Source organism: Dermacentor albipictus, chromosome 7 (assembly GCF_038994185.2).
Source record: "Dermacentor albipictus isolate Rhodes 1998 colony chromosome 7, USDA_Dalb.pri_finalv2, whole genome shotgun sequence".
Taxonomy (NCBI): domain Eukaryota; kingdom Metazoa; phylum Arthropoda; class Arachnida; order Ixodida; family Ixodidae; genus Dermacentor; species Dermacentor albipictus.
In genome coordinates, this window is record NC_091827.1 from 1,770,886 (window position 1) to 1,798,490 (window position 27,605).

General features: G+C 44.6%; 1 protein-coding gene across 5 annotated transcripts in view; it reads right to left on the reverse strand.

Moving 5' to 3' along the window:
* LOC135918021 (protein phosphatase 1 regulatory subunit 21-like) overlaps positions 1-27,605 on the reverse strand; it is a 247,346-nt gene that overhangs the window by 126,268 nt on the left and 93,473 nt on the right. For all 5 annotated transcript variants that reach the window (XM_065451686.2, XM_065451684.2, XM_065451685.2 and 2 more), the window contains 4 exons: positions 27,006-27,107; positions 15,771-15,859; positions 15,521-15,657; positions 263-361 (listed from right to left, as the gene is read on the reverse strand). In XM_065451686.2, coding sequence (XP_065307758.1) covers positions 263-361; positions 15,521-15,657; positions 15,771-15,859; positions 27,006-27,107 — 427 coding nt within the window. The remainder of the gene's footprint in view (positions 1-262; positions 362-15,520; positions 15,658-15,770; positions 15,860-27,005; positions 27,108-27,605) is intronic.

Sequence of the window (27,605 nt, forward strand, 5' to 3'; positions counted from 1 at the left end):
AAACTTCTGTACATGTTCTTCAGCTTTTCAGTACTTTTCTTTGCGGAACTGTGCGTGTTCATACATGTTTATGCGTGTTCATACATGTTTTCATGCAATCTCCTGTGCCTCCCTGACTCACATGTGTTTGTGCCCTTTGACTGAGGTCAGTGCACCTCAGTGCTGTTTTGTTTGCCATTCGACAAGGAGTAGCTGGTTTCATGTAAACTGGTTTACCTTTAAAATCATTTTTATTAAAGAAAAGGGAATGCAGCGCTCTCACCTTCAAAATCCTCCCAGAGGCATTTGGTGATGCTGACTAGCTTTCCGACAACCGTCATGTACCCAGTGCAATGGCACATTTTAGAACCAGGCTCACAACCTGCATATTTTATGAGAAATAGGAACACTGAGCTCTTCCTTGAGTTCTTCCATTTGCACTAGAATGAATCGAACAACAGGTGACAAAGTGGTGCTCATTTATGTAAAGTACAACCCTTTTCCATGCAAACATAACTGGACAATGAACACTGATGTTGACAATACAAAACACTATTGCTTAAAAAGAGAAAAACTGCACCAAATACATATAACAACTTATCCCAGTGCTTTAAGAATCAGACCACACCTAATTGCACAAATTTTTGACAGTGGTATTTCTTAAAGGGACACTAAAGTGAAAAGTGATTTCTTCTGCATCAGTAAACCTTCGTTCTAGAACACCAAAAACACCACTCTTACAACGATAAGACGTTTGGTAAGCCAGAAAAAGCGCAAGAACGAAATGCGGGTGGCGACGCCTACTTGAGTTCCCGCACCTGGGGGCTGTGACGTCTTGGATTTTGATGGCATCTTCTAGGGCCTACTAATTATATATAGCGGTACAGATTGACTACATTGTGTTCTAAAGGAACCAAATATTAAACATGCCAAGTTTCGGGAACCTTTATTCAGCCAACGCGGCCCAAATGCGAAAACAAACTTTGGAATCCCTGACGTCACGCTGACGTACCGGCGCTGGCGTTTCGGCGCGAAATTCAAATACTGATACTTTGACCTTCATTTTCTCATCTAATATTCAAACTATTTTCTTGAAATGACTGCCTGCAGGTTTCTCAAACAATGCTTTATTAGTCTAAACTGATTTATTGTTTCCCTTTAGTGTCCCTTTAAGTCTTTCCTCAAGGGGCCTAAATAAATAAATCAATTTCATCTACAGTTTTCTTTACATATTGTTAAACATTTCCATTGGAATTCTTCCACTAGCCATGCTATGCACCATATGAAATGATGGCTGCACTTTAATTATTGGTCATATTCGACAATTTTCAGCGGATTAGGGAGTCTAGAAAAAATTTATGCGGATCCAACAAACTGTGGGAATCGATGTAAGCAAACCTTTCTGTGCTGTCTGTTTTGATTCACAATAATTAGCAGTTATGTTGATGGCAAATATTTAAATTCTTCAGCATTTAGTGCAATACAAGAGTGGTGAGTTGACGTTAAATGTAATGTTGTGTACAACACTGCTATTTTTCTGCATTGTACACGTAACACACAACAAGACATGTTTGCTTGAGTGTTGTTGTGCACCATTGTTCATGGCGTGTGAGATAAGCACTGTCACTGTCTCACACGGCACATCTCCTTGAGGCAGAAGTGTTAAGCTTTAATAGAATTATAGAGCAGTAAGTGCTAAAACCACAATCTGATTATGAGGCATGCCGTAGTGGCAGACTCCAGATTAATTTTCCCCTCAGGGGGCTCTTCAATATGCACTTACATCTAAGTACACAAGTGTTTTTTATATTTCCCCAACATTGAAATGCAGCTGCCGCGGTTGAGATCTTACGACTGACCTCGAGCAACGCCATAGCCACAAAATGTGCCCACCTCTGACGTCACCTAGATGAGTGCATTAATGTGGCTCCGAGTCTGCACACCCTTCATGAGTTGTCCGCTTCACAAATTTGCACAGGGTTTGGTTTTCACAAATAGCAGAAACGTACCATACCATTCCTCAAAGTTCAATTTACCAAGTTTGCTTGCAACCAGCTGTCATGTCTAGCAGTACTGTTTTCTTGCTTTCTCACAATGCCTTTTCCCTTTCCCACCCACCATCCCTTTATGTATAGGAACTGCGAGCAAGGAGGGCAAACCTGTCATTTACTCGTTTCGTGACTGCGTCGGTTCTACCCATGCTCTGCGTCCTTTCAGTTCTCCCTACCTCCTCTTCACCATTCTATCTACCTCCCCTCTAGACTGTTGCACGTTAGTACAACAGTAAGTGCTGCAGTTTCTGTAATGCCTTAGCGAGGGTTACTTGACGGCTGTCAAGAGGCAAATGTGGCTCCAGAGGGCATCATGGTCCAAACGATTGCCGTACCACTCTGCCGTGCTCTTGCCAGGCATATATACGTGCTCTGAACCACCCCCAATGCGGTGTGCAAGACATTAACAGTAACAGCAGTGGAAAAGTCAAAGGAAGAAGCAAAAAAGGCTTCACTTTAAAGTGAAACTTACTGGAGGTATCGTCGAAAGTGTTCTTAGCACTTCCTCAATCAGACAACGCAAAATTTGTGCTCTGGTCAACTTGGCAACATAATTTTTAAATGACAGTAGCAGCGAAGACAGTGAAGACACAGAAGCTTGTGTTGAGTTGTCTAATTTACCGATCTGACATTTAGGCACCTTTAGTGACGCCACAAACATTGTTGGATGGTCATGAGTCTGTGTTATTTTGATAATTATGTCAGACCCAACACGTGCCTTGCATTTATCTATCAGCGCTTCCAAAGGATATGCACAAATTACTATGAGCAATCTTTCCCATCAAGTGGGGTTTTCCCGCATACAAGAACACACGGTCGATTTTAAACGGACCCTCTACTGAAGCTAGACTACGCTTTTTGGACGCCTGTGCAATTAAATGCCCGTTACTACACAATATTGTGCAACACTCTACAGTACAGTACAAAGCATGTGGAGGCTCCAGAGCCAGTTGAACATGCATGACTAGACCAGCTTGCTTGCACAGAAAAGCTGGTCCGCCACAATATAGCAGAACATCGGTGATACAATCCTACCTGAAACAAATTTCGGTATGATGTAAATTTTTAAAAAGTCCCGGCCCACATCCATTACCTTACAATGCGCTAAATTTCGAATGTTGTGAACCTCTTTTTGTGCCACTGCGGATGAAGCAAACAATGAAGACAGTGTCGGTAGTCCAGTACGCCGGTAGTGCCAGGCTGGTAAAGCAGCCGTGTCGATGCGCCGTATGCATTCCTGTTGCCAGGGTGGCCTACGTCACTCCACCATACTTCACGCCCATGCGTCACCTCCCCCCCACACACACACGCACACACAAAAAAAAAAATCTTTTGCTTTGTGCCTGATCACGCAACTTGTCAGATGCTTTCAAATGCCTTGTAACTTTATCAAGAGCCAGAAATTACACGTGACCCAGTCTTCTAGCGTCAATCTTGCCGCATCATCTCTGTATTCCATGCCTTCCGTCGTCTTCAGCCCACAATGACAATTCGTAACTTTTCCACCTTTGCATCGTCAGATTACACGATACGAATTAGCTTTGCCGCTTCAAAGAAAAGTGTGTCTATTCGCTTATTGCACAAATCATGTCGTTATCATCATCAAGTGGCAGCTAGAATGCAGTGATGCCAGAAGCTCAAGATAACCAGGCAGACCTTGAAATGTTGGATTCTGAAAGCGCGAAGCGTGCAGCTCACTGTTACCAAAATGCGTGCGACACAAGCGAACCAGTGATTAAAATTCCCGTCAACTAACAGGTGGGCTCCCTGCATGACACGTGACTGTGATAATTAATCGTGACTTTAGTTTTCCCTTTTTTGTGTTTTTATTTCTGCATGGAGAAATGCTCCACTGTGGCTATGTGTAACTCTGATCTCTCGTGTTTATGGTGAGAGAGGCTGGACAGCATCAATAGAAAATCGCACATGTGTCATCAGCAGTGCAACAGCACCTCCTAAAGCCCGATTTTCTTTCCGATTTCAAAGACAAAATGCTAAAAAGTGCAATTTTCTGAAATTATGCTGTGTATTTCTTAGAAATATCTTTAGGGTGTCTACCAAGTTGACATTTCCGAATTCCCCGAGTTTTCCAGGTTTTCCCTGAGTGCCTTTGCAGCATTCTCTGAGTGACAAATAACTTTGTTTTACGTCAAGACAGGCTGACACTATGTCGCCCGATGCTGTCACTCTCTAGTAAGCATGCTAAGAAATGACTTAATCCAGTTTGAATAGTAAGGACTATCATTTATCTTATATAAAAAAAATCTGTAGAGAGGGGTTAGTAAAATGCACAGTGAATAAGATAACTTTTAAAGAAATGGTAAAACTAATTGCAAATCAAGAGGAACATTCTCAAATATGAATAAAAATGAGATGCATACATAAACAAATGTTTTTGAATATCCACTTCAGTCACGAATTATGATCGACTGTCGATACATATGTGTGTGAAACATAGGTGGTGCTTGAGACTCCACTGAAAGCAAATCAAGCTGATAGAATGACTCTTTGAGCACTTTATGATGTCATTATAATTACAGAGTAACTAAATATTTGAATATTGTAAAGGCAGTCATGCTACGTTTTTTCATAAAAAGGATTAAATCCCCCACTCGAATTATATGCACAAGTTATTCATTAGCCTCAAGCATTTTAAGAAAGAAAAAAATATATATATTTCAAGGTTGCTGCCGACATGCCCCACGTCAAGCGTCACGTAAAACATGGTAGTGCCTTCACCAAAGCGATACTCTGTAATGATACATATCACTCATAAGCAAAATGGAAGTAATTTAGGCTAATAGAATGCTCAAATTGCTGTAAACTTAATGTTCATGCTATATTCCTTGCTAACACTGCACAGAAATGGCAAAAATAGGTCGTGTCTACAAAGGTGCATGCCGTGACTGAAGGTGATATGAGCTACCTTTATCAATTTATAGCAAGCTCATTGGTGTGAGTCCCGAACTTTGTCACAAATGAGATTCTCAACAGCTGGTGTGTAAACCTCAACTCTCCCGACATACTCTCAGCTCGCGCACAATGCCTCAGTGTTGCGCTTCACTGCTTTAACGAGTTTATTTCGGTTTGTATGAGGAACATCTGCATTCCAGCGTCGGCCAACACTTTTCTTTTTGAGCTCAAGCTCCTTGAAAAAAGCGGCGGCAGGCTTCCTTTCCTGTTCATTCCTCACTCAGTGCGTAGGTCCTTTCTGTTCTTGTCCTCCTTCTACCGCGCATTCACCCTATGGATCATTTAAAGCATCCTCTTTGTCAGCTGTACAGTCAACGTCCGATTCTTCAGACTCCCTAAGGGCCACGAAAATGTCCGTAAAATCGAGCAGTCCGTAAAAATGAATGCATGTCTTTTATTGCCATTAAACACTCAAATTACCACAGGCACATCCGAAAATGCCTACCAGCACACTTATTAGGCATATTGGTGCCTGTACTGCGACAGGAGACAGTGTATGGACGCATGTATAATTAAGGAATAGATTCTGTGTCTCATGACTATTGCCCCGTTCCACGCTTGTTATGCTTCATCGCATAACACTTTTGTATTGAGGCAAAGCTGACTTTTGGGAACTGGCACTATGCAACGCACCATACTTTCTGATCTTCGAAGCCAATCGCGAGGACGACAAAGACGAAGTCAGTGCCACTGCTTACAGCGGTGAATTCTTTCAATGAAAAACATGGCGCCAAACGGCAAAAAGCTTTATAACGAACGTTGAAGCAGCTAGGCCTAGCGTTTACCACGACGGCGATGTAATCAAAACAGCAGAAGTGGTGGCTTTCATCAATGGCGTTTCAGACCTGCGAAAGTCCGGAAAATCGGACAGTGAAGGGCTTATGGAGTACGTGATAGTGCCGTGGAGCTGTCAGGCATCCAGAAAGTCTGCCATAGGCACCCCACAATGAAGTTTGCCTGTACATGTCACGCCACCTAGCAGCGGCGGTGAGCAGTCGCGGGTAGGCCCTCATCGTCACTTCACCATTGTCCATGGTGTGCTCAGGCCCGCCTGAAAGCCTGCTTTTCCAATTTTCCTATCGATTCACTGAGGCCTTTTGGCAGCTCTTCTGTGAGAAGTGTGAACAAAAGAACAAGCGCAGATACTGCTGCGTTAAGGATTGTCATAATCACGAAGAGGATGTCTGCATCAAATTATACCACTTCCCTTCAAAACCGGGGGAAGCAACCCAGCGGCTGAAGTGGATCGTTGCGGTTCGTGTCGGTCTTTCAAATTTCTGTTAAATGAACTAAGGCGTAAATGCAAAAATAAAAAAAATGAAATAAAAAAGAACCAGCAGCAGCATCCGTAAAAACACACAATAAAGCGTCAACTGCATAAAAATGCATGAACTGATTCCCACTGTTGTAAATCAGTTTAGATAGTTGTTTAGCTTGTCTGGCTCCAAAACAAATGCACAGTTGTTACGTGTCAAATCTAGCTTCATAAGTATCCTGTGCTGGAGCTTTGTACGCACTGTGCTTCTTCCTGTGCCAAGATCAAGACGTGAAGGCTGGAACCGAGCACATTCATGCCAATGTTTTCTCATGCTAAGAACGGAACTAAGGTTGGAGTACACGGCAGCACACGTCGAGTATACGAAAATTAGCATTTCTCTTGCGCATGCTAGCACATATATGTTCAGTTTTCACTTTGTTTAGTCTGAGCTGATTGTTCTCTATGATGCATCAGCGATAATGCCCGCTCACATTCGAGCCCAAACACCAATGCCAGAATATGCTTAAAGCACTTTGTCAACGGAGAAAAAAGTACTTACCAGCCAATTTGCCAAAACCTCTACAATCGTGAGGTGCAAGGCATGCTCCAAGTAATGAAGTGACAAATGACAGTTAAAAGACGCCCATGGCCGTATTTTCCCGCTTAAGTGGCATAAAGTAACTTAACTCACTTTGAGTTCGATGTCGTAAGCATGCTTGGTTTCTTGTGACAAATACTTCACGCCCTGCGGTGGTTGCTTAGTAACTATGGTGTTGGGCTGCAAAGCACGAAGCACGGCGGCCGAATTTCGATGGGGTCGAAATACCAAAACACCCATGTAATTAGATTTAGGTCCACGTTAAAGAACCCCAGGTGGTCCTAATTATTCCGGAGTCCCCCACCCTGGCGTGCCTCCTAATCAGATCGTGGTTTTGGCACCTAAAACACCATAATTTAATTTAAGCACCTTGCTGTGATGTCCGCGCTGTTTACTTCTTTCACACGATATACATGGTTGTAGTCGTAAATTTGATGTCCTTTCTCAAGCGTCGGTTGTCCAAAATAGGCTTTGATGTTTTGGATTGCTTTTAGAACGACTGACGACTGAACGACTGAATTTAGAACAACTGACAGGTTCCAAACAAGCACCATAAAAGCATGCCTCTGTAGCAGTGGCCACTTTGGTGTTTCGCACAACTGACACAGTGGCGCTCACAGCTGAGCTGATCACTGTGCCGCCTGACCATTGAAAAAAACCCCATTGACTGTACACTGGCAACTCCTCCAGCCGACGACACGGCATCAAAAGACAATTCATTATGATCCATCTCTGTTATGCGAGCCAGCATTACTGCGACTTTCCTTCCCTTTCAATAAAATTAAAGCTAATTTTCCCTGATAGAAGCACAAATTCCCTGAGTTTTCCCTGAATATTTCCAGACTATTCAAAATCCCCGAGAATGGACAGTTTGCAAAAATACTGTTGCGCATGCACAAATGAATGGATGGATGTTATGAGTGTCCCCTTTGCAGCGGGGTGGTGGGTTGCACCACCAAGCTCTTGCTATCATCCTGCCTAATGTCCTATCTACGTAAAAAAAACACAAGGAACTCCCACAACCAAATTTTCTGATCCCCTATTGTGAACTTTGCTATTCTACGTCTCCATATTTTGGCGTTTCCCTACTTTTCTTCCACCAATCTTCCTATTGCCGCTTACTAATCTCTATTGCGGACATGTTTACTTTTCCACTGCTCTCGCTGAACCCAAGGGCTTCAAGGAGGCCAGTGGTGCCTAAATCGACCACTGGGCAGACGTCTTCACATCCTAATAAAACATGCTCCATCGTTTCCCTAGCTTTACAGTGCAGCAAGCACATGCTTCTCCTTCCTTCTTATAACTCGCTTTATAGGTGCATATTCTAAGGCGTCCCGATATCTCTTCTAAAAAGAATGAGCTTCCTTTTGAGTTATCATAAATTGTTTCTTCCTTGATTTCGTTTTTTCCTCTTTTAAGTAGTTACTCAAGGCAGGTTTCTTTCCCATTGCCGCCACCCACGAGATTATTTCAGCCTCTCTGACTTTCTGCTTGACATTCTTTGCGGATGAGTTGCCCACCCTACAAGCCACATGCTTGCTGGTAAGCTTCCTAGTTCTCTTCCTCCACTATAAATCAATGTTCTTCCTGTACAGATACCTGAACATTCTCCCAGCGCATTTACTTTCTTCCATATTATTCATTCATTCTTCATAATTAACTTTACTGTGAGCTTCCCTAACTTCAAGACTAGTCCAGCCCATATCACCCTGCACAGCTTCATTTGTAGTCTTCCAGTGAGCACCCAATGCGAGGCTTCCCACTGAGCTTTGGTTCCCATCGAGTCCTGATTGTACCCCTGATTTAAAGCAAACAACTGCATTTCCAAAAGTCAGTCCTAAAACAATTACACCTTTCCACATACCCCAGAGCACCTCGTACCTATTGTATCCCCATAACGCTCTGTGCTTTGTTATGGCTGCATTCCTCTTCCTCTTTGATGTTATTGTTTTTTCCTGTGTTTCCATGTATCTATTGCCTTCATTTATCCATATACCAAGGTATTTATATTCTCTTACCCGAGGTATTTCCTGGCTCTGTATTGCCACTGTCTGTTCACTGTTTTCAGTGAATATCATAACACTTGATTTTCTAACACTAAATTTCAAACCTACTACATTCTTGCCTTCCTGTCCACACATATTAGCCAGACGTTGCAAATCACTTTGCTTGTTAGCAAGCAACACAATGTTGTCTGCATAAAATAAACCTCGAAGCTACTTTACCCTCCTGTCTGTATGAGAGATTAAACCCGATATTAATTCCTTCTAGTGCCCTCTCCATCCTCACCATGTACATCATAAACAGCAGTGGGGATAAAGGGCACCCCTGCCTCAGTCCCTTGTTGATATGAACTTTCTCCTCACTCCTCATCCTTTCCCATTTAACGCAAATGGTATTTTCTCGGTAAATCTCTCTCGAAAGCTGTAGAAAGTGATCATCTAAGCCTTCCCTTTCCAGAATATCACACGCAATGTTGCGGTCTACGTTGTCATATGCCCCTGTAATGTCTAAAAAGCCACATGTAACGGTCTGCTTTCTACTCTTGATATTTCAAGAGTAAACACGGGTGTCACAAGCGCCCTCTACATGATTATTAATGAGGAGCAGACGAACAACCAATGCAGCTTTAGCGCGCTTTGAGACGCCAGTTCGTGATGGTTTTGATCATGGTATTTTCGCGAAAAGGCCGGCTAGTTGTGTTCCGTATTGTGCACAAATTGCTTCACTAGCAAACGGAGCATGAGTTCATTCTGGTTTCCGTCCGAGAAGAGCTATCCGGCAAGGAAAGCAGCATGGATAAGGGATGCCTGGCACTACCTTTAAAGCACACAACTTGCTCGCTCCTCACAGAGCTGGTGCTTATCATGCTACCTGCGGCTACTGATTTGTCAGATGCCACCACTGCGAGGTTATTTCGGCCTGCAAGCTTCGAGACACCCTTAAATGCAGCCGCATCTTGCCAGAATGTGGAAAGCTCAAGATGGACGAGGACAGATAGCACTTGTGAAAGTGCAGTGGTGTCACTCAGTTGTCGTTCACATGTAATTATAATAAATATTATAAACTGATGTCGAAAGTGCGCCTCATATGACAATCAGTGCCCAGTACTACGCCACATAAGTGATCGAAACACACCATCTGAGGGCAGTTGGTGTCGCCGACAGGCAGCGCAGAGCGACCACCGTGCAATGGAGTTTGCCTGGTTTGCTTTGCCGACGGTGTATGGATATCCAAATGTATTTTTCATTTGGCCTCTTAATATTGATGAATGCGTTAAAGAGTTTGCACACAACTATGCGTTCAATTGCTAGCATAAGCTGCTACATAACCGGCGACACCCATGGCCAGCGAGCAAGGCATACCGTCTTCATCGGTGGCAGTTAGTGCATATACTACGGTCTAGAGAACGGCGCACTGTTTGAGACTTCCCGTATTTACCCTACGCAAAAAAGTGCCATCGTAATAAGACAAACAACTCCACGAAAGTTTGCTTTGTTGCAGATGAGCCATATCAGTACGGTAAACTCTCCTAAGTGGAACATCACGCTCGGCGCGCCACCTTTGTTGGCAGCCGCCGATCGCTCGAGCCAGTAGGCCTAGCTCTCGGTTGTCGAAGCAGCAGCCGACAGCGTTTGCAATGAATACGCCGCGAGTCATAAAGCGTTTATTTTCGTGAGCATTTTAGAATCTGGACAATTATGTCGCAGTTAAATGAACACAGAGTTGGTTCTCTCTATACTTTGTCGGCAGAAAAGAGCAAATAAGGCGAGCCGCCTTACACGGTGGTCGCTGCACGCGGCCAGTGTGCGAAACCAAGTGTGGGCACTCGGCGACACATTGGCAGTGTGTTTCGCCGACATGCACTCTGCTCTTTGTTGAAGGAGTGCATGTCGCTTGCATCAGTCCCGTGCTGGCATAAGCAGCTTCCAAATATACAAAACTTTTAACGTAATCTTCGTTCAGTGCTGAGCCTCGATGAGCCAGGAGAATAATGGCAGTCATAGAAAGCAAATATTGCCACATGCAATCAGTTTGAATGGTACGATTCAAGAAGTTGAAGGACCATGACATGTACGAAAACTGGAACGGAGTGACGGCATATCCAATTATTTTTGCCGTAGTGAACACACGCGGTTGCCGCGGCAGAGGTATGCAGAAGCCGAGAAACAAAACTCGCTTCCTAACCACACACTCTCGAATGCAAAGCACTGCAGCTTTGCCTGTTGTGCGCCAGATGGCACTCACTATTTTACAAACCATCTATTCGTGGTTTTTCCAGTTGGTAGACACCCTGATTTTGCCATGAGATAAAGGAAGGCCTTAGGACTGTAGGGGAACAAAATGAGAAGCTGAAATTTTGAGTAAGTCTGCCATTTTATGGCAGACTTTTTTTGCGATCTCGAGAGAATTGTATCATCCAGATTCTAGTGTAATCAAATAGTATGTGGAGACTTTTACATGCTTCCCCAACCTGACAACCATTGCTTTGGATGCCCAAAGAATGAAGCAAAAAAGGAACCAGGTGCCTGCTACAATCAGTAAAAACAAATGCTGAATGCACAATAGGCGTTTATTAGTTTTCACACTTGCGAAGCCACGGCTTTACTGCGTAGCATGGGCATTACTATGGCTAGTGTTTATGCGAATAAATCTGCATACTTTTCTGCATGGTCTAACATACAGAAGAAGGGAACTAGGAGCCCCAGGTGCATATTTTGTATACTTAAGATTTTTTTTTACTCTAAATACTTATACTAAAAAATTTGCAAATGATTACTTTCATTCATATTCCTCAAGGTACTTTCAAGTTTTTCAGAATTCTCAATAACTCTGGCAAATTATTCCTTCATTTGTCATGCGGTAATAAAAAAAGAGGGAAAAGAACAGAAGATAAGAAAAAAGAGCAAGAAAGCACGCGGCGGCAGAGGAAGAGATAAAGGGAAAGAGGACGCGAGAAAAGTGGCTGAACAACAAGAGCTGAATATATGAAAGAAGAAGCGGAAAAATACACGTGGAGGGATCATTCATTGGGTTATGGTTGGTCGGCACTCTCCTTCGTCGGCCCATAGGCCACGATACCGCAATGGCCAATGTTGAAAAGGACACATAGCAGAAAAGAGCAGCTCAGCTATGCGCTGAGACAATGTACAAGAGAAAGAGCTGGAGGCCTGACATGACGGATGGCTCATGGAGATGGTAGCAATCGAGTGGAAGCTGTGCTTCAGCTGCCACAGCTACAACCACTGAGTTCAGCAGGCGCCCCACCGGAGACCTCAGCTATGGGCTAACGGCTCCATTTCCGAGTCCCTGTGGCTACAACCTGCAGGCTAGCGAAGTTAGCCGGGCAATTCAGGTGCATCAGTCATCCCACCGCCCTGACCTCCTGGCCTCTTGGACTGGACCGTGAAGACAGCAATGCCAAATTAACGGCATCGGAAGGCCCAACAACTTTTTGTCGGAAAAAGCAATGCTGAGGTGACGCGGCAAAGCCGGCGGACTCAAAGTAAATATTTTGAGCTTGCCAATACATTGTGTATTGGGGCTTTAAAGGATGTGTGGAATTAACTCGTGCTTTGCATTGTTTAGAGTTGGTTTCTTTAATGTTTGTTTTTTCAATTATATATGTTTGTCTTACATGTGCAACTTGTCCCTGTCTTGCCAAAATTTGTGACACCTTTACTTTTATTCAAAACATCAGTGATCAGGTTACAATTTCATGTACCATGGTATATGTTCGCATTACTACATATTGAAATAACATGTTAAAACACAAAAGCACCACAAATGACCACATTTCTAACAGTAAAGAAAGAGTCAAACTTGTTTAAATTATAGGGTTTAGCATCCCCAAACTGGGGCATAGTGGCTTATAAGGGACACTATGTGGAGGGTTTAATTTTGACGACACTGGCATTGTTCAACGTGCACCCACAGCATGGTACACAAATGTATTTGCATACCGCCTCCATCAGAATGTGGCCTCTGTGACCAGGCATCGAATCCACAACTTTGCGCACAGAAGCATGCCACAGCCACCAAGCCATTGCAGTAGGTTAATTAATCGGCACACTCGACATTTTACTGTTATACTGATAGCCTTATTGTCTACTGCCTGAAAAGTCAACAATAGTCAACTTCTATTTCAACATCTAACTTAGCAGACATAATGTTCCATGTTACACTTTAAATCATTGTCACATGATTATTGTCCTTACCAGCTGGTTATATTTGAGTGCATTGTCTAATGTTCAGTAATGTTCCAGTTTGTACCATATTGCGTACCTCTATAGAGTAGACAAATTTTGCAGACTCGAAAAATTCAGACTTGATGGGTATTCCGGACTACACATTCCGAATTGACAATATACACCATCAGGGTTCCTGTAGAGCTAATGCATTCTCAAAAGCGATTTTTTGGAAAAATTTAGGCCCCAAAGTGCGATTTTCTGGAATAAATAGCTCATTCCAAGCGACGCTAACTGATCTTGGACACTGCATGTTTTATTTTCCGCTGGCTTGGTCAGGCTTGGCATCCAATGACCTGCTCTATAGCCTCCAAGATTGGGAGGTGCACGCTATCAATAGGGCCTTTTTTTTTTTTTTTTACCTACGCTGGCTACAGAGTGTAGCTAGTGTAGGAAGTTGCCATTTCTTTTAGTTGTTTGTGTAGAAAAGTGTAGCCCCACCCACCTACATGAAGCCATTTCTTATAGCTGTTGTGTAGCATGAAAACTACTTTCTACACTGTGGTTTCAATGAGTGTAGGCAGCAGATGACAAACAAGCAGGCTGGCGTTGCAAATGCATGGCGGCATTTTGTCTGGGACTGTCAGCGCTAATATAGTGATGATAGTGGATATTCGCTGTGAGGACAATAGCGAAGTGCTGGCGGGACCATGTGTCACAGAGGAAGGTGACCTAATCTTCAAGAAGATAAAATTGTCCTACTCACGGATGGTGCAGGCTGTTTCAGACTCCAAGCTGTATTATACGCATTGAGAAGCTGTCTTCATGCACTGTGCATTCGCTATGTATTTTGCTGCAGTTTGTCTTGATTTGTTGACAAAAGGAAACTGCTACATTACCATGTAGTTTCAGGTAAGGGCATATACGCAACCTTGTAAGTACGAAGTCACGCGCCTTTAATCCACTGATGCAGAAGACGACATGCTGTCTGCTCAGATTGGCTAGAGCCCAGCGAGCCAAGCACAGCACACGACATCATAGCCTCTGCCCGGCACTACACTCGTTTACATGAGCTTGTACAAAGTGTAGGTAAAAAAAAGAATAGCCCTAATAGCAAGAGCGTGCCATCCTCTGGTCTCGGAGGCCATGTCTGCTCTTCCTGGGTTGTCAAAACACTTAAGGGGATGGCACCTTTTCTATTTTCTTCCTTTTTTTCGATCAGCACTACCATCATAATCACTATGGGAGATCTGCTTTCTTGTTCTCTGCCTCAACCCCCCCCCCCCCTAGTTGCTATTTTGTACATGATGTGTCCACTGAGCAGGTGTGTCTCGGAGATGTCTCATTTTCATGCATGTTTGTGAGACTTTCCATTTGAGTGATTGGCACCACCTCATGTGCCTTGAGAAGAGTTAGGTGGTGTGAAAAAATGTGGCTCGTTTCCTGGATCACCATGGGGAACTTCTGTTGGCGAAGATCATCATTGCAGTGACGCTCTTGTCACACTGTATACGTAGGCGACGTCACTCTTGCGCAAATCCGAGCAAACCTGCTGTTCGCCTGAGGCAGGGCATTATTTGAGATTTTTTTTAAGCCGCTCTAAGCTTAGTAAACTTCTTTTGGCTGAACAAGTTTTTAGGACTGTTCGATTTTTCTAACTGTTCTATTTATTTTTTACTATATTTTGGTCCCTGCGAAGTCTGGAAAATCGGTCGACTACTGTACGTCAAATCTCAATAATTTGAGCTCTGTGGGGTTCAAAAATGTGCGTGAATTACACGGAGTTTGGACGACTTACAGGCAGGGCTGCATTAGGCGGCGTATGTGCATTGAGCTAACACGAGTGAGGAGTCCCAGAAGTGTGGCTCTTCGCAACAGTGCAGCGTGTGCTGCTGTGAAACTGCCACCTCAAGGCAAAATTAGCATATACTAACCCACATTCCAACCTTACTGTTAAATTTATTGAATTTTTGGAACCAGTTATATGCACCAAACTACAGTACTTGCAGTGTGAAATGGGATTAGCAGCTGGCGTGCGGACGCATTGCAGAGTCGTGTCACTGAGTAGTTGGCATGCTGCTGAGGGCACGGTTGGCAGTGGGGCATGTGCAAATTTATCCTTGCAAACACTTGCACATTAAAATTACTGGGCGTTTTTACATTGGAATATAAACACAATTTTGAGAGAACGACCAGCGTCAGATCGAATTAATGAGATTCTACTGTTTCACTTCAATTGATGTTTAGTTCTTCTTACTCATTCTAGGATTGCTCTCCCCATGTGTCATTGTTTTTGTTCACATGTGCCTCAGTATTCTTCCCCATGGTAATGAATAATCTCTGAAGGTAATTTAAAGAAATTAACTTAAAATATTGATATATAAAGACTATGTCAGTAACCTCTTCAACATACTGCTGATAGATCCCTATGTTTGTTATGAATTTCAATGCCTGAAAAGCAATTCAAACTCACCCTTCGCTGACAGCAACAGCAGATACCGGCTCATCTTGTCAAATTTGACGACAACACGGTTAACAACATGCCCAAGCTTTGCCCGCAGTTCATGACACTTCGTGTCAGAAGTTGGTGAGCTAGCGCCTGCTTTTAAACTGGAAAAAAAAAGATGACAATAACAAATAAGTGAACAAAAATTACAAGAAAGAGGTTATTTTTGCATCTCATGTTGAGGTGCCCCCAAGCAACAGACAAAACAGGCACTGACCTGAGTACAACGTATGGCAGAAGCTTGTTCAGGTACGAGACGTATCTGGAGAGTGCTGCCGACAAGGGCAAAATCACAGGACCACCATCCTGCACCATTTCATTAACCCTTGTCAATGTGTCACTGAGCTGCATAACACATGACCGGTGATACTAAACAGGCAGATCACTAAGCCATCGCGATCCCTACATTGACTTAAAATGACATAGCTAAATTATGCACACAAGTGAGCTTTTTCATGCATTCACTCAATCATTCTTAATGGGTGTTTATGGCCAACTATACCCGCGAAATTCCGTTGTTCAATTGAAATTGAGCACTCTTTACCACTTTCTTAAAAACAAGATTATGTCATGGGGTAAAGGGTACAGCTCCTTTGCTAGATTGTTTGAAAAACACAGAGCGACATCTATGATGTCAGGTGTGATGGCAACCAGTGCCGGCGGCAAAGGTGTGGCCTGTATATCAAGCGGAATTTCGCAACCCCAACCGGCCGCCACCAGCCAGGTTCTTCTAAAAATAAACTTGTTTGTTGTTCTGCCCTTAACTATCAAGTTCACAATCATTGCAGAGAAGTAAGCAAGGCCCTTTAACAGAAACAAAGCAAAAAATACATATACACTCGAACCTCATTATTACAAAGTTGAAGAGGCAACCGAAATGACTTCACTATATCGATTATTGCCCTTCACAGCAGTACTTGCCCAATGGTGTGCACAATTTCAAATATGCAAAGAACACTATGGCCTTGCAGCCTGCCTAACCACTACGTGGCCACGTATGCGATGAAATTTCAAGTACATTTGGCAGTGCAACAAAGGAGAGAACACAGTTATCTTCACACAACTGTGCTTATACTTGTTGCTATCTCTGTTTTTTGGTTGATTCGGTGAAAATGCCAACAAATTCTGAGCTTGCAATGGGACTGCAGGTGCTGGAGTGCGGACTTGATGACCAAAATGCTAAATCAGCTGAGGATGTGTTTGTGATGTGGGGTGCGCGGCATGGTGCGGTGATCGGGACGGTCAGGAACAGACGACAAGGAGTGCGCGCACCGAGGCAAATTCCGTGCTGGAAGGAGAAAAACGACAATGCCGTAGAGCGTCCGGCACGTGAACATGCGGCGCAAGAAAAACTAAAAGAAGAAAAGCATACCAATTAGGAAAGACCACAGGGCGTCAGGCAGCCAATTGGAGAATGCCTAATCGGCCAGAGAGAAGAAAAAGCGTGGTGCGCTGGCAGAAGAAGGGAGACGTAGACGAGGGGAGACGAAGAGGGGAGAGTTCCAGGAAGCGACGCCAGGAGGAGGTCAACCACCGGATCGGGAGTTGAAGACGGGCCGTCGGGTTCCGGACCCGAGCCACAAGGACTTCACCCGAGTAGGGCCTCCTGCCAGTCCGTTCCTGTGCGTCGCCCGTCTACCCGAGCATGCCGTCAGCTCCTCAAGGCCGGTGAGCTCCTGCGCCGGTGGGCAGAACGAGAACAGTCGGGCTACGGGCCCAAGTTCTACGCCAGCTGCCCGGCCAGAACGCCGCCCCCGTCTGTCGTGCCGCCTGCTGCTTGAGGCCAGCGTTCGAGCTTCTGTGCCCATGGGCAGGACAAGAGCAGTAGGGCTACGGGCCCGAGCTCTACACCCAGCTGCCCGGCCAGAACGCCGCCGCCGTCTGCTCGTGCCAGCAAGCTGCCTGCTTTACCTCTCCAAGCCAGAGCTGGCACGCTCCGGTCGCCCGGTCAACCAACTTACACCACGACCTTTGGTGAGACCGGCGCAACTCCTTTCGTCAGCTTGTCACCGCGTCGAGACTGTTATGCGTCCCTGCCATCGTGGCAAGCCCGGACTCGCACACTATTTAGCTCCATACTAGCCCCAAGTGTGTTTCTTTCTGCGATGATGTCTATTTGAGCATTTCTTTTATGTTTTCTATTTTCTTCTATTTATTTTAAGCCTTTTTTTTTCCATTAAAAGTTTGTGTGTGTGTTCAAACCAACGGCTTTGTCCTCAATTGGGTTCTCGGAGGCTCCGCCTAAGAGAACTGTTAAAACCTTTGAATACACGAACTGTTTTCCCCATATTAGGGTCATCACAGTGTTCAAACAGAACATGCTGAAATTTCAGGCTTCTGACCTGAATGTGCTTGAGGTGAAAAAAAAAGTCGAATTCTTAGTACCCAGTGTTCAGTTTTTGAATCTACCCGCAGTAAGAGTTGTAGGACAATCCCATCACCGGCAACCAGATATACGAGTTGGAGTCGGGCACGTAAAAACGTGGTAGCAGGCCCATGTCGTCGTCCAACTCATCCACGCTTGGGACGTGGTTGAAGGGAGAAACTTGATCACATTGATAACTAGGAGTATGGTTATTTACAATATCTACATGAAGACAGGAGAACATTACATTTCATCAGTCTAGGATGACTGAAAACGAAGCACAAAGCAGAAAGCACACCGAGCAGCCGAAAACGACTGCTTAAAAACCCTCTGTCCTCCCTAGATCCATAGGTGAGGGAAAACTGCCGTCCAACCTTCGTCCAAAGTCGTCGTAGTCATAGCTGACCCGCCTTTGAAGGCATGAGATCCCACACTCATTCCCGCGCTTTTGTTTCACTGAACACACCGAGTGGAGAGGGTCCTCGTAAACAGGGGTTGTCACGCTTGACTCAAGCTGGCGCCTCTTGATTCCAGAGCTGACTCCGCAGTTAGCCGCCGCGTCTGTCAAATGACTGTGACGATTACTGCGGCCCGTGAGAAAGCGAAGTAAAATACCCTTTTCCAGGAGTTCTCTTGCTCCAATTAGACCGTGAAGGTGACAGCAAACCAACTAACAATACTCGGTCCGCCAAACGTGGCTAGCCTTGCTGGCGCAGTTGGGCTGTCCATAGGTGGCTTGGCTCTCTCTGCATTGTTGGCTTCATGCAGCGATTCGTCACAGCGGGCTGGGAGAGGTTTGAAGGTCACTTTGGGACCACCGCCTTTCCGGGGCAGCCGCTCTACCATCTAAGCTAACCAGGTGGCTAGCAGATGGCAGGGCGAAATCGAATTTGTCAGCAACTCAAAGCAAAGGCATGAGTTTGACGTAATAGTTCTGTGGAAACCTGCAAGGCGGAGAGAAGTAATTAATTAAGGGAAATGAGACATCTACCCATTCATAGCAATTGCTGCAAAGGAAACCCATATGGGTTATTTGAAAGAAAAGCCTCGCAGATGACGAAAAATTCGTCCTGGTCTGGGACTCGAACCCGGGACCACCGCCTTTCCGGGGCAGCGGCTCTACCATCTGAGCTACCGAGGCGGCTAGCAGAGGGCAGGGCGAAGTCGACTTTGTCAACAACTCGAAGCAAACACAAGAGTTGGAAGTAATAATTCTGCAGAAACCTGTGAAGTGGAGAGAAGTAATTATTTAGGAAAATGAGACATCCACCCATTCGTAGCAATTGCTACAAAGGAAACCCATACTTCTCCCAGCTTCTCTTCACCTTGCGGGTTTCCGCAAAACTATTACATCAAACTCTTGCCTTTGCTTTGTGTTGTCGACAAATTTGACTTTGCCCAGCCATCTGCTAGCCGCCTGGTTAGCTCAGATGGTAGAGCGGCTGCCCCAGAAAGGCGGTGGTCCCGGGTTCGAGTCCCAGACCAGGACGAATTTTTCTTCATCTGCGAGACTTTTCTTTCAAGGAACCCGTATGGGTTTCCTTTGCACCGCCGTTCCCTGCTGCAGGCCGCGCGATGTGGGCATCACATTTCGCATCGGTGGCATCCGGCGTCGCCCACCAGCTCAATTTCGTCTCAGTTTCCCGTCGCCCCCTTATAACGCCACGCAATCGCAAAAGAACAACACATGTCTCGGGCCGCCGGAGCAGCACCAGCTCGATGCGCATCAGCGTCTTGAGCCGTAGCGATCGGCGCGACGCTTCGCATTACATAGACGGCAACAATAGTTGCGTCTGTCAGATTTCTTTAGTTACTGTGGATCGTACGTCTTTCCAGTTAGTATATTTTTTTCTCGCATTTTTTAATAACGTATAAATGAGGTTCTACTGCACAAAGCGCTGTGACAACAAATGCATGATGAATGCGTGATGAAGATGGCGTGACGACGGCTTGGCGAGAGTCGGATGACAAAGCTGGAATGACTACAATGCAACGACTGTGACGGCATCATGAGACTGTACCTAGTGGCCCACGCGATTATACAGCTTGGGTCACTGTGTCGCCGTAGAAGGCGTAACAAGAGTCAGATCGCGAAGCTAGAATGACGATGATGGTACAGTGGCTAGAATAGGGGAAGTGTGATTATCCCCGAGCGGCCACTATGGGAGTCGCTGATGCTGCATAGCGATGCCACCGCCAGATGGTGCTCGATCCTGTTTACACGTCAAGTAGAGCGCTTTTACAGCGGATGACTGCGAGTTTTATACCCGTTTTCAGAGTTTTTTCAGTCTGCTTGCTAAGATTTTCTTCAAAGTTTGTGCGAATGACACACAATGAGCCACCGTCAAAGCCATTGTTTTCTGCCCGGTTGCACTACTGGTTACAAGTCATGCAAGAACAAGTTTCATTGTTCGGAGTCCCGAAGGAAGACGCCGTGCTTCAGAAGTGGCAAAGGAGCATACCGAGAGCAGACAAGCCGCTTGAACACAACGCAGCCATCTGTGAGCCGCATTTCGATCAGCAGTTCATCTCGCAACACTTTGAACACTCAATTGACGGCCAAACAGTGCTCTTGGACCAAAGCAGGCCACTTCTGCCAGGCGCCGTACCAACAATATTTCCAAATGCACCAAAGTACTTCTCCAAGGCAGTTCTAAAGAAAAGAAAGCCTAAAAAGAGGTCAAGCTTGCATTCCTCAGTGCCATCAAAAAGGCGTCAAAAGGATGGGCTGCTGCAACCACCTTCGCAGAATAACATTTTGCTCTGTGCCTTCCGATGATGAAGACGCACATGACTATAAGAATGTTCGTCTTATGTCCAGCCGGTGAGGAAAGCACACTCTCAGCGAAGAACCGCTAAAGGTAGCTTATAGTGTGTGCTTAGCTGTGCCCAAAAACATGAGTGTTCTGCATGCATAAAAGCTGGTGCTTTTCACAGTCGTAGACACTGTGGTAAAATGTGAAGTGTTTGTGCGAGGGGTTCCGATCACCCTGGAAACCCCAGGGGATCCAGCTTCTTTGCTGAAGGATGTTCACGATTCTTTGCTGAAGGATGTTTGGGCAGGGGCTGGACTTTTGGAAGAGTTCCCATTTGCGGCTCCGAATGCGAATTTAACAGCGTGGAATGACACCATCTACAGCAAGTATTGCAAGGGAGTTTCAGGACCCGAAGAGAACTGCTATATGAAGTGCAAGTATCTAAGAAAGCTTTTGATTAACCAAAGATACAAGAAAAAGAAACAAAAAGTAAGACTGAGCTCTGCCATGAAAATAAAGGCGAAAACAGATACAGTGTGTCACCTCAGGACTAAGGTGAAAACTTCAGACCAAGTGATTTCCAAGCTGTAGCAGGAAAATGAGGAGATTGAAGAATCTGCCATCCTGAAATCCTGAAGAGATGTGACATGCTCCCACCCAAACAGAAGGCTGCTATCATGCAATGCTTCGAAGCAGGGAGACGAAAGGCCCCAAAAGGCATACGTTATAGTCCAGAGTGGCTACTCGAGTGCACCATCATGCACATGAAAAGTCCTCGACTTTACGAACACATCCGCAGTGGAAAAATACTTGCTCTGCCCAGCCGAAGCTGCCTCAAGAAATAAAAGAGGTAGTATGAGAGCAGCTTCGGATTGAATGCACATGTGCTTTCAGGCATCATGAAGACGAAAAAATTGAGTGACTTTGAACGCCATGGAGAGCTCATAATCGATGAAATGAAACTTTCCGAAAACTTGGGTGTTGCAGGAGGTGGAAAGATTGATGGTTTTGTAGACCTCGGTCCGTTTACACCCAAATCTGACAAAACAGTCCCTTGCGACCACGGATTAGTGGCAATGTTTCAGCTGCTGTCAGGTTCGTGGCACCAGATTCTTGGTGTGTTTGCACCTAAGGGCAATGTCAAGGCGCCACTACTCTCCAAGATCATCTTGGAAGTGGTGATGCTAACCAAGAATGCTGGGCTGAGAGTGGACTATGTGACATGCGATGGAGCATCATGGAATCGTGCAATGTGGCATCAGTTCGGAATATCGGGTAAAGGAACAGCTATCAAGTCATCAATATCCCACCCCACTGATGATGACTAAAGATTCTTTTTCCTGTCGGACTTTCCACACTTAGTGAAGTGTGAGAGAAATGGCTTTGTAAAAGCAGGTTACAAGACACCAGCAGGGCATGTGGACGTGAAGCCAGTAAAAATAGCTTATGAACTGGACAAATGTGCCACAATGCTCAAAGTTATGCCAAAGATAAGCGAAGTCCACCTGAACCCTAATAATTCTGAAAAAATGAAAGTTAAATATGCCTTTCATCTTTTCAGCTCTGAAGTTCTACGTCGCCTCTTCTTCTATAAGAGCCAAATTGACAAAGCCTTGGCACACCGAACGCAGACAGAACATTTCATTGGATTTATGCAGAAGTTAATTGCCATCGTGACATCGAGACTTCCATCCGGCGCCCTCAGACCGAATTCACCAGAAGAACAGGTACTAAGTGATTTTCTACTTTACATCAACGAATGGGAAGCCGAAACAGACCCCTCAAAAGCAAGTTTTTTGTCTTCAAGCACAGCAGAAGCTTTAATAAGAGTGACCCTGCAAGGAACATTGGAGCTTTTAAGATACTTAACGGAGCAAGTAGGTTACAAATATTTGCTAACTTCCCGCCTGAGCCAGGATCCCATAGAGAAGTTGTTTGGCATAATTCACCAGTTTTCGGGATGTAATGATCATCCAACCTCAGCAGAGTTCCTTACTGCTGTTAACTGTCTGAGCTTCAATAATTTAGTAAAAGCTCTAGACACGCGCAACTGCTCAGGCGATGCAATCGTGTCATTTGTCGGACCAGCTGAAGCAGCCAACTAAGTGGACAACTTGATTGGTGCAGGAAGAATTAATGAAGCCTCCAGCGTGCTTGAAACATCATCCTTGTGCATCGATCATCCTTATCTGGAGAAGCATAGTGATGCAAGGCTGGTATTTTATTTCGCTGGCTATGTGGCCTGATGGAAAATACTAACAACGAAATATCGGGACTGCTTTGAGCAGGTGCTCACATCGGTTGAGAATTCAGATGAAGCTCTCTGTTCATTCAGCCAGTTTTGTGATAAAGGAGGGTTTCTGTATCCCTCAAGACAATTTTTTTCGTTCGTGGAAGCTTTGGAGGATGGTTTCACAATGTGGTTCAGTTGGAAGAAGGTCCAAAGAGATAGCGTCACCAATATTTTGCATTGTATGCAACACGTGCCTTCCATCGGTTGTGATGCCCACAAAGAAGCACTGCCAAGCAATATAGTGAAGTTTTTTATCTTGACACGACTTCACTTCTACATTGTCTTTGAACAAAGAAAGAATATCAATGCAAGAAAAAACGAAACATCTGAAGATGCGCCACACTACATAACCAACATAACAATGTGGATGTTCACTTCGCCTAATCTTAGCTTGCTGAATAAAATTGATAAAAATTAAAACGCTTGTGTAGATCTCGTTATTTTTGCTTTTTATAGACAGTGTTATGGTGCCTGTTAGGAACTAGTAGTCAACACCAGCATGCCAGCAATTTTGAATCTCCAGTAATGCAGGTCATCTCACAAGGTGAACCGATTAGCTAACTCAGACCTCATCGGTTAATGAGGAGCAAGGTGGGCAGGAGGGCATGAAGGCAGTTACAGTAAGGTCATTTTCGCAGTATTATTTAGGAGCTAATGCCACGGTCATAATAAATCACGGTTTGGGATATAGGTCAAATAAGGTGCCGTTCAACAGATCAGCATCGCTTCTCAACTGAATAAACTCAGATCTCGGCACTAATACGCACTGTGTTTAGTCTGGTAAACATGTGAAACTGCGATCGCGTGGCCTTCGCTGGAGAATCGACGGCACCAGACACATGTGCGGAATGAGCAGCTGTACATGCATTTTGGACCTGCTTTCGCAACAGCGCAAAGCAAAGTGCGGAGGCCATGCGATCGTAGTTTCCTCAGATATGGCTTCATTATGACTGCAGCTAATCTAAAAAGGAGCGTAGAACACCAAGCTGCCCGAGTGCAGCGGCTGGAATGCCACAGTGGCTACAGTAGACTGCCACTGCTGCCACCTCCGAGCAACATGCGAGCAAATGCGAGCGCCACCTGAGCGGAACATCCGAGAAGCCCACGTGAGAAATGGTGCCTTGTGCACACTTTCCCTATTCTAGCCACTGTAATGATATAAAGACCACGATGGCATCATGACCGCAAGGATATACCTAGTGGCCTAAGCTGGTAGACAACTTGGGTCACATGTAGCAAAAGAGGCTAGATAGATAGAGGCTAGGAATGGATGGAGTAGGCAAAAATGCTAAAACATTATATTGCCCAAAGTGTGAAATAATTATGGTAAATTCACATTTCATTTTTCCTGCATTTCTTTGTGCAATTCCTTGCCTTTAGTTATAAAAAAGTGTAAGACCACATACAAACTTAAAATAGATCTTGAAATGTATTTGATTAATTTGTTTTAATTGCTGTACATCTTTTTAATTTTTTGCTTTTACTCCCTGTGTGGCATATTGTTTTTAAGACTTTCCTAGTTTTACAACATAGCTTATTTCACACATATTGCTCATAGTTTTTAAATTACTTTTTAGCAATTGATGTGTCTTTGTATTAGATTATATACCTCTTTTTTCGTTGTGCTTATTATTTGCATGTAGTTCACATTTGATATACCTCTGTACATACTCACACACTTGTACTTCCTTACTTTTCTTTCTTTTCATTTATTTTTTGTGTATTTCTGCTGAATTCTTCTCTTATATTTGTTCTAGTTTTATACGAACAGTATGCCATTAACCTTGACATTGCTGCCATGTGGTCATTCCTCTCACCACCTAACATTGACCGAAGGTCCAAATACAGTCTATCACTATGGGACCTCCTTTTGTATTTGATATCTGTCAAAACTTGTAACGAAGCAATAAACTTGGAAACTTGGAAAGCAACAGTAAAAGAATCTCCAGTGTCTGCAAAACACAACTTTTTAGCAGCTGATGCGATAGCCTTTGCGATAGCTTCCTTGTGTTCCTATGTGATGGTCTTTTGCTTCCGCTTTTTATTAAGCATGAAATGCTTTTAGCTGCTGTTGTCAGCGACCTTGAGCCAAAAGCCAGAGCCGTTATCCGGGCACTAAAACAAGAATATCTGGGCAAGTTGCGAGAGCAAAACGAGATCATCTGGGCAACCAGTCAAGACTGCATTACATATGCTAGTTACTTGTTTGTTCACAATATCACTCAAGCTGTAACTTTTAGTACGGTGAAGTTTTATTTGTCATTTCCAATAGCGACATTCAAAATGCACATACGGACGCTATACGCTTAGTTGAAATCTTCTGGCATGGAGACAGAGTTACCTGTGCTCTTTTCAATGCTAGCAGTCGATGAGGTTTGCAGCATGTCTGGCGCACCAGCAGCGCCGGTAGACGTTCTGTCTGTGACAGGAAACTATTGCATCCATATGGACCAGTGCACAGCATGGCGTGGTGCAGTGTGGTGTGGTGGGATGTGCCGTTGCAAACATGCACTACACCCATTTCAAGATTGTGGATAGTATCATCTCCAACCAATCTGCTTTGCCGGTATCCATTTCATGCTTGCATCTAGTTTTGATTACGAGAAAGCCAGCATTATTATTATTATTTTTTTGCTCACTCATATGGTCGTGAAACTGGCGAAAATGCGACACAGTCGAAGGGAACAGCTAGCACGCTGAGATGCGAATGAAGTACCTCGTGTTTGGTCTGCATATGGCACACAACACAGTGTGCTGAATATGCAGCTGGAACAGTTTTCTTTATTGGCCTCCATGACTTTTAGAGACAGTTTGCCTTTCGCAAGATTTCGGGAACCCGTCGAAGTATACCGCCGACAGTGCATTCTTGGCCCCGTGCAAACATAGCAAACTTGAAGAAAAGAAAAGAGCGCTACATGCAGTGCTCTTTTCTTTACTTCAGGTATGTTAAACCAACTCGCCCACATCAAGCTTCTGCTGCTTCAAACATAGCAAGCTTGGCACAGTGCCACAAACACTGTCGGCCATACACGTGGACACATATGGCATGCGAAAGTGAAACTACCTCCAAAAGTGATCGCCCAAGAATACCACGCCGACGCAACCTCAAAGGTTATGCCAAGCTGTGTCAGCCTGCGTGGCGCACTGCAGCAAGAGAGCAAAGTGGAGCCGATGGTTTTCCATGCTGCAGCGTGCAAACAGCACCACTGATATGTGGCATAGCGCAGCCTCCGAGATAGCGAACTTGGAGCCTGCGCCTGCATGCCTTTCTTCACAAACTACGCACCGTAGCAAAAGAGTCAAGTGCAATAAATACCAGTGCTGCGCAACACCACTGGACGAGAGAATTTCAAGCAGCTGCACTAACCGAATGGCCAAACCCGGGGGGAAGTGATATGCTCAGCGTGCAATGGTCGGTATATTTTGGTTTCGGACACTAATCTAGTTCAGTAAATCCATTGGCAGGACAACATTACTTTGTTAAAAAAAGGTTTCAAATATATGAATCTCAATCGGGATTTCAAGGGGAATTGCATTTACTTCGTTATATTAATTATTTCACTGCAATGAGGTTCGAGTGCACTATTAAGGGTTAGTAGCAGTTCTGACTATATATGTACATGCTACCACCCCACAAGACAAGACTTTTTCCTTTCCCTTTCTTTTTTTAACCACAATTCAGCTTCTGGAGCAAAGCTGTTGCTCTAAATTGACTGCTCAGCTGAGATAAGGTTGAATCCAAAATTTTTAAATCTAGGGCCGCAATACAACGCACACTTAAAAAGTATTTTTATTCTGTTGTTTTACATGCCAAAAGCACGATATGATTATGAGGCATGCCATAGTAGGGGACTTCAGATTAATTTTGACCACTGGGGTTGTATAACGTGCACCCCCATCCAAATGCAGCCGCCACAAGCAGAATTTGCTTCCGCGACCTAAAGCTTAGCAGCGTGACGCTGTAGCCACTGAGATACCACGGCGGGGAACACACATTTGTCTGATAAACATCACCATAGGAGAGTAAAATTCACTCACCAAAATGTAGAGTTCTTGTTGGCAAATAGTGTCAAAATAGGCCTGGTAAGCCTCTTCAATGGGCTGCAGGTATGCCACGTTGACATGCAGGTGCTGGGCAAACTGCACAAGCAAGGACAAAAATCTTAAGGGGAAGCTCATGCTATCCCAACCACAAGAACACTTGCAGACTTGAGCTCTTACTCAACTCGTCTATTGTGGCGGCAAGAGGTTCTCACAGTTTAAACCACCATCTCTTCAAGAACTCCTTTAAAGTGTGCACATCATCATCATCGTTCACTACGCTATAGACAGCTATGGCCTGCAAAACCCTGCACAAGTTTCCAACCACAAATGCTGCGAGGCAGCTCAATACTTAGTGTGTCCAGCTCCCAAGTGCACATTGCCACTCATTGCTGTTTAGTATACACAGTGACGACAGCACTGGGCAAAGTAATGTTTTTCTTTGATATCTGGCAAGGCGGAAAAGAGTTAGTGGGCTGGCAACGGTGATACACTAGTGATAACACTGCCGTGTGCTGGCGTGTTGACGTTGCATTTGCTTCAAAGTGCCGGCTGTCTGCAACACGGTGTGCTGACCTAGACATTCACAGAAATGAC